Genomic DNA, 13,520 nt, shown 5'->3' with positions numbered 1-13,520 from the left:
ACTTTCCCTAATTATTCTAGTGAAACGTTTTATGGTGCGCTGTGTAGGCTAAGGATGAGGCTGTTAGACACTGGTACGTTTGTTTGAATGTAGCCAACAAGAAGAAAATAATAGAAATAAAAAAGGGATTTGTTTTTTCAAAATTTGCCCTAAAATCTGGAATTAAAATTTTCTGTAGCTGGCAACACTACTACCAGGTACACACAAACTATCTTAAAATAAGCTTTGGTGTCCCTCTAATATATCGTACAAGTATTGTGACGATATCTAATAAAGTAAGCATGTCAATAAAAAATATCTCATTCTACCGTTTAAAAAATCACAGTTATCTTCCCAATTAGAGAACAAGGTCTACTGTACTTTCCCTAATTATCCTATTGAAACTTTCTATAATGCGTTGTGTAGAGCAAATACGAGACTTCCAGATACTGGTACGTTTGTTCCGATATAGCCAGCAAGAGGGAAATAATAGAGACAAAACAGATAATTTTTCCAAAATTTCCCCCTAAAATCTGGAATTAAAATTTTCTGTAGCTGGTAACACTGCTACCAGACAGACGCAAACTATCTTAAATTAAACATTGGTATACGATGATATTTAAGGAACAAAACTTCTAATTACCAAAAATATATTACTGTAAACAGAAAAGTAGGGAAACATTAGAAAAATCAAGGGTTAGAACCTAAATACGAATATTTCGTGCGTTCCCTAATTACCCCATTGTAACGATCTGTACTTGCGTTTGTTAAGTAAGGACAAATGTTCGATTGGCGTAAGTTGACTTGCACTCAGACGTATAGGTACGGATTTATAAACAAAATTTTCTAATTTTTTCCCCAAATTTAGGAAAATTTTAATTTCCCTAATTGGCAACACTGTGCGCACGCCCGTCCAATTGATGTCAACAGTTAGGTATCCATCCGAGATATCTACCTGGCAAGTATAAGGAGGTCTTTCTACAACGAAGGAAGCTACAGGGAAAAAAGAAGTAAAGGAAATTCGAAATTAAAAAATTCTCGGATTTTTGACTGGGGTGAAATTTGAGAAGGAAATTCGACACCAGAAGAAAAAAAATAATATGATAAACTATAGTCCAACCATATTCTGCAAGAATAATATCCCGATATCTTAATTAGTGTCCACACAGGAGCGGATTAAACAAATGACACCCGTGTGTGCCCCTTTGGCTACCTGGGCCACCGAGTATACATTTGATTACATTTTTTGACTACTAACTCGTGTTGTTGTTGTAGTTATAGTCTCGACTAATAATAATATAGTTGTTTTAAACAATAACTTTGTAAGGAAAATTTTCTCTCCTTTTTACATCTTAGTTCCAACACTGTTGGTGAGAAATGCAGGGTGTTTCAAAATGAATTTTGGGGTTTTAAGTCTTCGTAGTACTTATTGCATTTTACGTACAATTATAAGTAATGCATCAAGTAAAAGAGCACCTCAAAGTCTTTGCTACAAGTGTTCAATGTGAGATTCATTTGTCACACGGCACACATCTAGTCGATAGGCGAGAAAGGCTCATAAACTTTCCGCCATATGGCACAAAACACATTCAATTTAGGGGAGTCTCGTTTCAAGTGTACCATCTCCTGAGGATTTGCTGACGGCCAGATACAAACATTATGAGTGTTCACATTAGCTCTTAGGTGAAATGTCGATTTATCACTGAAGACGACACGATCCAGAAAATCTTCATTGTTATGCAGCAATATTTCACTTGCGAAATTGGCACGTAAACCGTAGTCTGTAGGCTTTAGACCTGTAGCAACTGCAAACGATAAGGACGTAGTTGCAAGCGTCTCCTTAGTATTCTTCACACAGACCGTTGCACTGTACAGATTCAGTCTTTATTAAAACACAAAAAACTTTCTGCTCTCTAGTATACATCTTTGCTGGTTGTTCTTTCTAACGGCAGACAGAAGAAACAATGCATGTACATGCGTGCGTACAAAACTGTTTGAGTTGCTCTTTCATTTAATATAATATTTATAATTGTAAGTTAATTGTAATAGATACTACAAAGTTTCAAAACCCAAATATTAATTTTGAAACACCCTGCATTACTTCAAATAGTGTCATTCTATATTCATGTCTTTTATATACATGTCATCAGGGCTGGTCCTAGTCAATTTGTCGCCCCATGCAATGGCATAATTTGCCGTCTCCCCCTTTCTCCAGAAAGAACAAATCTTAAAAGTCATGATTTTAAGTATGCTACTCCAGCATGAACAACAAAGGTGAGGGTAAATGCAGTTGCACTCAGAAAGGCTTAAATACTTACTAAAAATGCAATCCCGTTGTGTCTTTTTTTTTTTTAAAAAAAAATTAATCTATTACGTTAGTGAAAGATAAAGCAAACACACATGCAGAGGAAAAATGGTAATCCTTTTTATAGAATTCACTATCGAGCTTCAATCTCAATGTATCAGTTTGCAATTCCAGTGCAACTAGCTCTTTTATCTATATTTCTTGATTTCCCTTCAATATATGTTAACATTTAAAAAAAAAAAAATGTTTCTATCTTCAATGATAAGGAAATTATTTCTGACGAAAACAAGACTAGTTGTCATATCAAAACTGTGATAACTTACTAAATGGAACAGATATTCACTACTATTCGAGAACTAAATTCTTGCATTTGGCAACAATCAAGCAATTTGTGCTCGGATTTATTCGACCATTTGCTTTAGCATTGTCCGTATGGCCTTAAACTAATGCAACCTAAACATAATTTATGAATGTAGTATTCAAATAGAAGGTCAGCTTAGTACATGTAACTACCATCATCATGAAGTCTGTTTCCAACAAAAAATATTTAATTTAGATAATATACTTATGACAGATTTTGCCGGACCATCCAAATTTGCCGCTCCACGCAAATGCACATGTTGCATGTATGGTAGAGCCGGCTCTGCATATCATATATATCTAGTCGACAAATTATTTATATATGACATTTAGAAAAATACTATTAGGCAAATTAGTATTAGTTTTTACCTTTAGACAAGTTATTTGAATTTTATACTGTTCGTGACATTATTTTCGTACTTATTAAAGGCCTGCTTTCACGAAAAAACAAAATTTCATTTCTACTTTTATTTCTTAGTTGATATTGATGAAAACTGCTGAAACCCGAATTGTTAATAGGTATGGCATTCATGTAAATTGTAAAATATTTGTAGCGTATCAGTATCTAGCGTTTAATTTATGTTGCATTTTACGGTGATTATACCTATATAAAAATTTTTAATACTTACATAGACGTAAGATGCATTAGAAATGACTGTTTGAAAAAAAACGAAATTTAGAAAAAAAAAAACGAGAAGCAATGTTTTTTTTTCTAAAAAAAAACGTACATTTCTGAAAAAATACGAACGGTTTTTTTTCTATTTACAACACTATGTACAGATTAGTACAACGTATTTTTTTTATCAGGAGTCCTTCGTGAGTGAGTCGGCAGACGTATCGCATTTGTGGCCAATTAGCCCCGGTTCCGAGTTCAAACAGAAGACAATTTCTCTTGGATGTAAGCCGAGAAGCGGTTTGGATCCCACTTTGGGCTTATGTGACCCCTTCTAGCATAACCCGGTTGTTGCATAATAACACCAAGGTGAAAAAAACTTGTTTCTGCCCATGTGTGGTATAAGTACATAGAGCAAATTATTTAAGCAAAAAAACTTGGTTTTAACCAAAAAACTGGGTTTAAACCACAAAAAAACTTTTTTTGTGTTTTTTAAAAAAATAAAAACCATGGTTTTTGCCAACCCTGGTATGCAGGTATCCATAAAATTTCATGCATATGCTAAGACACTTATATAGGCATGGCAACGAGAAACACCACTCAGATATTCAGGATGTCAAATACGATGGTGTCCTAAAATCGAGCCTCTCAAAACCTGACAAAGTCCAAGCATAACAGTGATAAAGTGATACTGATAAAAAAATCTCTAACATTCGTAGAAAGGCCTACGAGACACTAGTTCGAACGAGGAAACCAAAATTTATATTGGACATGGGTACTGTGGATAGAACTGTCGCTACAAACCACTGAAGAAGAAAGACTTAACGTGTATATTCTGTAGGACAACGAAATGCTTTTAGTTATGAGAATAACATTTAATTTCCATATTCCTTATCCTTACTAAAACACTATTCCATTTTTAACTCTTGAAAATTTTGACAGTTGTCAGCGAAAATTCGAAGTTTATAATTTTTTGAACGATCTGTAAGAATTTGGAGGAGCAAAAATGAATGTTTTTAAGTTTATTAATACGATTGTCCTTCAAACGGTTTAATATTATTATTATTATTATTATTATTATTAATAATAAACATATTTCATTGTTATTTTGCATGTTCTCTGTGGAGCTTATAAAAGAACTGAAAGGATACATCCAATGTAGTGCTTTGTGAATTCATGATCTGACGGAAATTGCACTTGCAGAAAAGTTTCTCTCCACGCTTCAAACCATGGAACTGATGCAGGAATGTCTACTGTATGAGAACCTATATAAAAGAAAGCATTAAAGAAAATCTTTAAATGATCTAATAATCTTGTTGTCGATGGTACTGAAAATGAACTTTAATATTAGACAATTTTCTTATTTATTTTTCTTCCTCATATGCCTTTATTCACTTACCTTATAAAAAAAAAAGTTGCCAAAAATCTTATTTTAATTATTTCTTACAACTACCACAACCAGGAGATGAACACCAAATAGATCATCAGAAAAAATGTCCCTACCTTGTATCCCGAAACTAACATTCAGTTGACCTCTCTAGACCCTTTTACATTGTATATTCTACTACTATACCTATCACTAATACATAGTTATAGGCTTTCGTCCATCTATAAACACTCACGCTGTGAACATATAACCTACAGTGTAGTAGTAGAAGATGTATTAAAAAAGGCCCAGATATGGCCTGAAACACTTTGCTGTTATGAAATTCAATTCCGGGATGCAAGATATCAATATTATTCTTCTAATAATAAATATACATCCTATAGCTTTCATTATAGCTAGAACCGAAGATGGACTACGGGAGATGATTGTCGAAATAGTTGACATTGGGAAACTACATGGAATGGAAATCAATATCGAAAACTCGAAAGTTATGAAAATATTCCGTGGGAACACATTCTTACGGGAACACATTTCAGAGTAGAACAAAGAGAACTTGCAGAGGTCGATAATTTCACGTATCTGGGAAGTATTTTGACGAAAAATTTGACGCTTATTGCACCAAAGACATCAAGTCAATAATTGCCACAAAGAAAAAGAAAGAAAGAAAAAAAAAAAAACTAAGAGAAAAATCACTCCTAACTGGCAGCCTTAGTATTGGACCAAGAAAGAAGTTGGTTAAGTGCTATGTATGGAGTATTGGACTGTATGGCTCAGGGACTTGGATATTACGAAACTTAGAGAGCTTTGAAATGTAGTGTTGGAGGAAGATGGAGAAGATAAAATGGACAGAGAGAGTAACAAACAAAAGATATTTTAAAACAAACAGAAGAAGAGGACGCTTTTAGCCAGCACTCTTCGTAAAAAGGCCAATTGGATTGGACATCTTGTGAAGAAATTATCTTCTTTATACCGCCATGGAAGGAAAGCGAGGAATATAAATAAAACAACTGATCGATGATTTCAAATACTGGGAGTTAAAAGAGGAAGCTGAAGACCGAGAAATGTGAAAAAAAAAAAAAAGGGACCTGCCAAAAGGCAGAATATTTAACAATAATTACTAAGTAAACCAATCGTTCAATTATTCTTTTATTACTCTTTTAATCATCTCTTCATTGTTACAATTATTATTTTCAAATATTATAACTTCTGTATCTTATTTAACGGAATTCAAATAATCGATCCACAACCTTCTCTTCTATCTCTACTCAAATTCTAGGCTAATATATACATATGTACATGATATACATATAGTATTCTTCTTTCAACAATGTCATATCCATAAAGAAAATACAGATAATTGTATTGATGATCACACACTACTATAAACATTCTTTTTAAATATTTTTCCTATCACGTCCCAACTGGCAGCATTTCGGTATTCTTCTCAACTATTTTAAGAACAAACTTATAAATTCTTATCAATTTAACGTAGACATCTGGAAATAGTACAACTTACCGGATTAATATGGCGTTGCACAGCCTTTCGCCCTTAGAACAGGTCTGATGCGACGTGTAATGGAAGTTTTAAAGGTCGTGAATGGTAGTACGTGGAATATTACACCATTCCACGTGCAATGCATCACACTTATTTTCGTAGAGTGAGAATGGAGGTGGAGATATGAACCGGATTCGTGTCTCCAAAACAAATGGTCCAGGAATTGGGTGGGTCACAGAAGGTGTTCAACTTTATCCCAATGTTGCTCAAACAACGCCGAAAAGAAATTGTGAATGGACACATCATCATCCTGCAAAATAGCGTCATTGCAAGGAAACAATCATCTGAACCATAGGATGCACAATTCTCTAAAATGGCGACATAATCAGAAACAGTGACGCTAATAGTAGGCGTCAGCACAGGACTCTCTGAAAACCAGTATATTGTGGTCTACAGTAATCACAAAGCAATCGTCATGTTTCATGATTGGACAGAGATTGTATCATACACTTCTTTGGGCGTTCGCCACACACAAACACGACCATAGTTTGAAATAAGGTAAACGATGATCCATCCGACCATATCACACGTTTCCACTCATCAGCGATCCATGTTACATGTTTGCGGAACAAATGTCATCGTGCTGAAGTGTTTTGGACTCTTATCAGCAACATCTCATATACCATATAACTCGCGGTGGACTGTAATTGTCAACACAGGCTGCGGGATGTGCTGCTTGAGTTCATCCGTCACTTGGGCCGCAGGCGAACGACAATGCATTTTAACGCGTGGCGGAACCTGTCATTTGAAGTTTTCTTTCGACCACTGTTCCTCTTCACCGATGTGGTTTTGCCGTGAGTTTTGTAAGCCGTCATTACCTTGGGCACTGTCCGTCCGTCGCAACATATTAGCCATTTTCGTTATGCTCGTACCACCTAATCGAGCGCCATCAATCCGCCTTCTATGGAAATCAGACATGTCGCCCATTTTACAATATCACCGTCTTCTCAATTAACTGCACAATGCCATTCTACTACTCGTCACGTGGTACGGAGTTTGCTCTAACATAACACCGCCAACAGCCCAGAGCTGCGGTCACCTCCTGACTGCTGCTAACCAAGACAACTGACGTTTTTAATTCCACTGTATATTTATCCTACATAATTAGCATTTTCGTGACGGAGACAAACTGCCTCGCTGCTGACGTCCCCATTAAACTTTAACCAATCAAATCAAATTACGAGGTGCACTGAAGTTCATACCTATTTTTTACTCACTAACTTATCACACGAAACCTATAAAACCTGAGTCATTTCTCGACGTAATCTCTCTGCAGCCCTACACATTTTTCACAAGGTCGATACCATGATTCCATGGCCACAGCGAACACTTCTTCAGGAGTCTGTTTTAATCACTGGAAAATCGCTGATGCAATAGCGGCACGGTTAGTAAATGTGCGACCATGGAAATTGTCTTTCATTGTTGGAAACAGCCAAAAGACGCGTCAACATTGCCTGACACCATGCTACGCGCGCAGCCTTGTGGTCGTCCGTCAGCATTCGTGGCTCCCACTTGGAGGACACTTCTCGCTTGTGTGTGGGAAATGCCAACTTTGGAAGCGATGTGTTCCACACTCATTCGGCGATCCTCCAAAAGAACTTTTTCTACTCGTTCGATCATGTCGTCAGATCGCTTGTGCGAGGCCGCAATTGTCCTGGTTTGTTGCCACCACAACGTTCTGCTTTCTTTGATTTGTTGCACCCACGAACGCACATTAGATGCATCCATGACACCATCCCACACTCATCTCACTCAACTGGCGATAAATTTTAAGCGGTGTCACACCACGCAAATGGAGAAAACGAATGAAAACGTCGCCATTTTATGAGTATCGTAAGTGCCAAAAGCAGTCATCACTCTCACCGCTGCCACTCAAGTTTTGTGTGCCATACCGTGTTGCCATTCTGTCACGCACTGACAACGAGTGCTAGCGTATTTTAAAACAAACAACACGCTTTTAGGCGTAGGAGACCCGGGTCGATTCCCGGCGTGAGCTCATGTGGTTCGGATTCCACGTTAATCAGTAGGTTCACATCTGATATAGCCTTGCTGCTGAATCGGACGTTTAGCTCAAAATCAATTCAACTCGACACGTTTCTATCTGTTACGAGTCCTGAGAGAGAAAAAAAAGAGTTGAAGGTGTTATAAATTGAATGTACCTCGTAATAATATTAGGAAATAACATTTTACCAAATACTTACCAACTTGCAGTGAAGTACATCTGTCACAAGACGCAGCGCTAACGGATTCATTAAGAAATTTCCTGGCGAGAGTCGGTTGTGGCGGACGGTAATTCACATCCATCATTGTTACTCGCAAATTCCTCACCACCACAGGAGCACCAGTAGCATCACGGTAATGAGCTGAATAATAATAGTAATTTTAACATGATTTGTGCAAGAACGGAAATATGAAAAGCATTACTTTTTCGTACTTAAAAGTATCTCACTACTTCCACATCCAATACTTACATGTTCTATGGATCACCAAATTTTCAAACGATTGCATTCATTTACAAAGTAAAACATATGAGTTTTAGGTTACAAATCTGAAAGAAAAACCTCTTACAGTGAAAACGACGAATATTTTTTTTTCCTGTAATGCCATTCCGTGAATAATTACCACATAGTTTTCCCTCAAGATAAAGCAATCAGCGTTTCAAAATTTGGTAATCAATGAAACACAAACGAGATTAGAAAAAACACGAAATTCAATATTTTAATACACTGGAAACCATTACAACGCCATCGTTATATACATTTTGAACAACTCTCATATACACAACAGGATTTCTTAGAATCAGTGCGCAGCCAGACAAAATTCTTGGAAATCAACAGAGCTGCGAAGTTTCTCGCTCACAAGTCTTTCTATGTGTGTGTGTGTGTATGGTTGCCCACCAACTTTTTTCTTCGTATGGCCAAATACGGATGAAGATTTCAACTCAGCTTAATTTCCTTTTCCCCACCTTCGGAAGCTGAATTGCAGGACTAAAAGGCAGAGTTGGACTATACGTCATAATGTGCATATTTTGTAATAATTATTGATTATTTATATTACCATGTGTTTAAACGTGATCAATACACCCTAAATAATGTAATTTCTAACTAGTTAATTTTTATCAGTAAAGTAGTTACCTAAAAACTAAATGTTTTGTGGGAACTATCTTTCATTCCAATAATGTATTCATACGCATCCATTGTGCGAGAAGAAAATAGCATTAACTGGGCGCAATGAGTGGAACTTCGCCACCAGAGAGATCAGAGCATATCACTCTCCACTCCAATATTATTTATATAGTGATAATTGTAATCTAAAAAGTCTCAACGCAACTCTTCGAATTCATTTTGTTACTAATTCTTCAACTAGAATAATACCCTAAAAGGAAATTTTAACGTCAAAATGTTTCAGAGTTCCCTTTGTCTATGAAATGCACCAAACGATGTACTACAGTCGTCTGTGTTAACTAGGATGGAACCAGCATGCGAGAGGAGTAAACTTTCTAACAAACAGTGCTAAAAATCTTTATCTCCAGTGAACAGTGCCTACGTCTTCGGTTGTTCGATTTTCGTTACCGTAAATACGCGCGCGGATAAATCGGTATTTGGTTGTCGGCGCTATATGGGGGCCACATTACTATAATCTAAAAAGTATTGTAGTGTCTGTAAAATGTGAAGTGTTATACTCTTGAAATATACATATCAAATATATGTTCTGTGGGTGTAATTAAAACACCAAGTAATCATAATAACGATGTGAAAGTGTGCATGCTATATAATAGTATTTTGTGTTACAGAATAAGTTTTGTGTATGTGTAGATTTCAATGAGTTTACAGTCTCCGCAGTGCAATTGTTTGGTGTTATTTTTACGGAATACACGGAGTAGAAATATATATCGCACCCAACGTTCACCGAATTTCTGACCGTAAACTGGGTAACCACTATTGGAAACAATCAGTTGTTCAGCTGAGATGAATACAGGGATTTACCATGAACCTGGTATAGATTTACTGATAACAGTCCATAATTCAAATCCAATTTTCACTATTTTTGTTCTTAGCTGGTTGATGTTTACTTGTGGGTAGGTATTATCCAGTCCAAGAGCCTGTTTTCTTTCATGAATCAGTACAGGGACATTCAGGGATCAAACCCGATACCGTTACACCCATAATTATCAATGCATGGTTAACACTGAAATTGTTGATTAGGTAAATAAATTCACTCTGAACTGTGACATCGCGAACACTACCATTTATGGCTAGTTAAAATAATAATAATAATAATAATAATAGGCCTCCATCATTCTCATAGCCACCCAATGATGTACTTTTTATGTTTTTTTAAACACTATATAAGCTTACCTTCTTACTTAAATATTATAAGTCAAACTTCCTTTATCCTTGGAATAGAATAAAACTAAAGTACCAAACAGTAAGTATACACTAACGTAATACTTCGGCATTCTAAATACACTCCAACATAAACGAGTAAGCATATATTATAATGCGGCCGCTCTCTCTCTCTCTCTCTCTCTCTCTCTCTCTCTATATATATATATATATATATATATATATATATATATCTGATTATTTACAATTAACAAACAACTTATTTTCTTCTTCTGTAACACCCAAAAATGAAATCTTTGAGTTTTACGTCCCATGGTTATGCCGGTTAGGGTAAAGGAGACGGTGATTATGACAAATGAATGAAATGAAGAAAGTGGGAGGAAACGGGAGAACCCCGAGAAAACCCACGCACACGGTGTTTGTCCACCACAAAGTTCACTTGGCGGGGGCTGGGATCGAACCCGGGACCCCAAGCACCAGAGGTGAACGCTCTACCACTGAGCCACCGCGGCCCCTCTGTAACACCCAATTTTTTTATTTAATTTATTCTTTGAAAGTTTGAAACTTTAACACCTTTTGGTGCTCCGCAAGTTTCTTTATTTCTGAAAATAATTACATAGGTGTATTTTATATATATATATCACCTTCTTTCTGATTCTTCGAGGTGTCCTTTTCATATCTTTTGTGACCAGCTCTAATGCTTATTTACATCGCTTGAGTAATAGGAATTCTCCCAACACTTACGACGTAAAATATTATTTACTTTCCCCGATTTTTCATGACCCTCTCCGACTTACACTGTCCCTGCAATAAGTTTTTAAAATGTTTTTTCTTAAGCATGGAATTCCTATTACTATTATTTGACGTGAAATTTCTTTATAACGTTTTGATGGGTAAATTACCATTAATAGAGGCTGAAAATCTTCCTGTACATGTTCCTAATATGCAAATAAGAAATTTCAAATTTTTTTACAAATGTAATCCTATTCCCAGAAACGTTCCAGTATGTAAATGTTTAACAAGTGCTAATAACTATTTACTTATTATTGATATTATTATTGCTGATTTTCTTTCTGTTCAGAGGCAATTCTTAACCTATCACTTATGAATTTTATTCTTTTTTTGTTTTTTTTTTGCATGTATTGATTGTATTGGTTCGTTTTTATTTTAATTTACTGTGTCCCGTGCATGATTCCTATTATTATAGCTGTGTTTCCTTATTCTGATTATCTCTATTCTGTACGTTTTATTTAATGTATCCTATTTTTATATTTTTTGTTTTTCTATCTTGCTTTTTTTATGCAAGCTCTATTGTTTGTATTGTTATTTCATATATTATTACCTTTTAAACATTGTAATTGAACTCTGTCTGTAATTTCTTGATTTAAAAAAAAAATGCTATTACTATTATTTAAAAAAAAAAACTTCAAGTTAAAATAATGTTCCTCTGACTAAACCGAATTTAAAATAATAAACATTTACAACGCTAAGATCTTTTGATGTAATAATGAGTCGAATAAAGGATTTCTGAACAAAGATGGGAAATTTTTCTTTTAAGGGCAAACAAAATCAGGATGGAAAAATGAAATGAAATCTCCGAGTTTTACGTCCCACGGTTATGCCGGTTAGACTAAAGGAGACGGTGATGATGAATAATGAATGAAATGGTGGAATGAAGAAAGTGGGAGAGGAAACGGGAGAACCCTGAGAAAACACACGCACATGGTGTTTGTTCACCACAAAGTTCACTTGGCGGGGACTGGGATCGAACCCGGGACCCCAAGCACCAGAGGTGAATGCTCTACCACTGAGCCAAAAGCGGGATGGAGTAAAGTGATGCATTAATATTTCTTTTCTAAGTTTTAAAACTGAAAAGTTAATACAATGTTCGTAACACACATTTCGCCTCGGAACTGGAACAATTCAAATCCAAAATCCTTTACTTGAATGTACACTAAAAAATAAATAAATAAAAATAAAAAAAAACTTACCTTCTGTGCTAAGTCTGCAAAACGGTTGTATGAGTTCAACAAATGACAAGTTATTCTTCTGGCTGACTTGTTCTGCTGCAGAGCTGCACATAACAGCCACCATTGGTGAGAATGCGCTCTGAATAAATTCATATGGAGTTAATTTACACTGTGCCATTTTCTTTACGTATTAATTAACTGCGATTCAATTACCGAAAAACGTCCAGATCAAGTATTACCGTATGCATCGTTACCTGAAAAAGAATTTCTAGGTAAGTAAAGAATAATTTTTAGGTAAATCGGATATAGGAAAACAAAAATGAACAGAAGAAAACAGAAAGATAACCATTACATTTTCTGCGATTATATTTCTAATAATAATAATAATAATAATAATAATAATAATAATAAACAGTTACCAATTAACGTTAAAATATAAATTGTTATCATTACATCCGTAAAAATTAATTTTGATTTCAAATAAATCGGTGGTTTCCTCTGATGCTTATCAGTCCACCATATTATCTATTTTTAAACAAGAAATAAAAGCACATACAGAACTTCTTTATACTCTACATTTCTTACATCTAGGAAATAAGCCATACTGTACACAATCATCACCCATCCATCCCCCCCATACACACATACTGGTAGATTTTCATCACCCCATCATTTCATTCATTTCTCGTCATGACCGCCTCCTTTAGCCCACACCGCAAAACTGTGGACGTAAAACTCAAAGATTTCATATGAAATCTTTGAGTTTTATATCCACAGTTTTGCCGTGTGGGCTAAAGAAGACGGTCATGACGAGAAATGAATGAAATGATGGAATGATCAAAGTGGAAGGAAACGGGAGAAAACTCACGCACATGGTGTTTGTTTACCACAAAGCCCACTTAGCGCGAGTTGGAATCGAACCAGGGACCCCACGCCCAAGAAGTGAACACACTACCACTGAGCTACCGCAATCCCAACAAAGGCTCAAAACACACCAAACAAGCA

General features: G+C 35.7%; 1 protein-coding gene across 1 annotated transcript in view; it reads right to left on the bottom strand.

Annotated features, from left to right (window-relative positions):
• Nucleotides 1-13,520, bottom strand: part of l(3)76BDm (trafficking protein particle complex subunit 8 homolog l(3)76BDm) — a 117,061-nt gene that overhangs the window by 84,956 nt on the left and 18,585 nt on the right. The window contains exons 2-4 of the mRNA XM_081756935.1: nt 12,537-12,769; nt 8,401-8,562; nt 4,409-4,522 (exon numbers count right to left, since the gene is read on the bottom strand). Coding sequence (XP_081613061.1) covers nt 4,409-4,522; nt 8,401-8,562; nt 12,537-12,693 — 433 coding nt within the window. The 5' untranslated portion in view covers nt 12,694-12,769. The remainder of the gene's footprint in view (nt 1-4,408; nt 4,523-8,400; nt 8,563-12,536; nt 12,770-13,520) is intronic.

The sequence above is a fragment of the Thermobia domestica genome, chromosome 1, assembly GCF_964235325.1.
Source record: "Thermobia domestica chromosome 1, izTheDome1.hap1.1, whole genome shotgun sequence".
Classification (NCBI taxonomy): Eukaryota; Metazoa; Arthropoda; class Insecta; order Zygentoma; family Lepismatidae; genus Thermobia; species Thermobia domestica.
The sequence above is the reverse complement of the archived record's forward strand: the minus strand, read 5'-3'. Positions and strand labels throughout refer to the sequence as shown.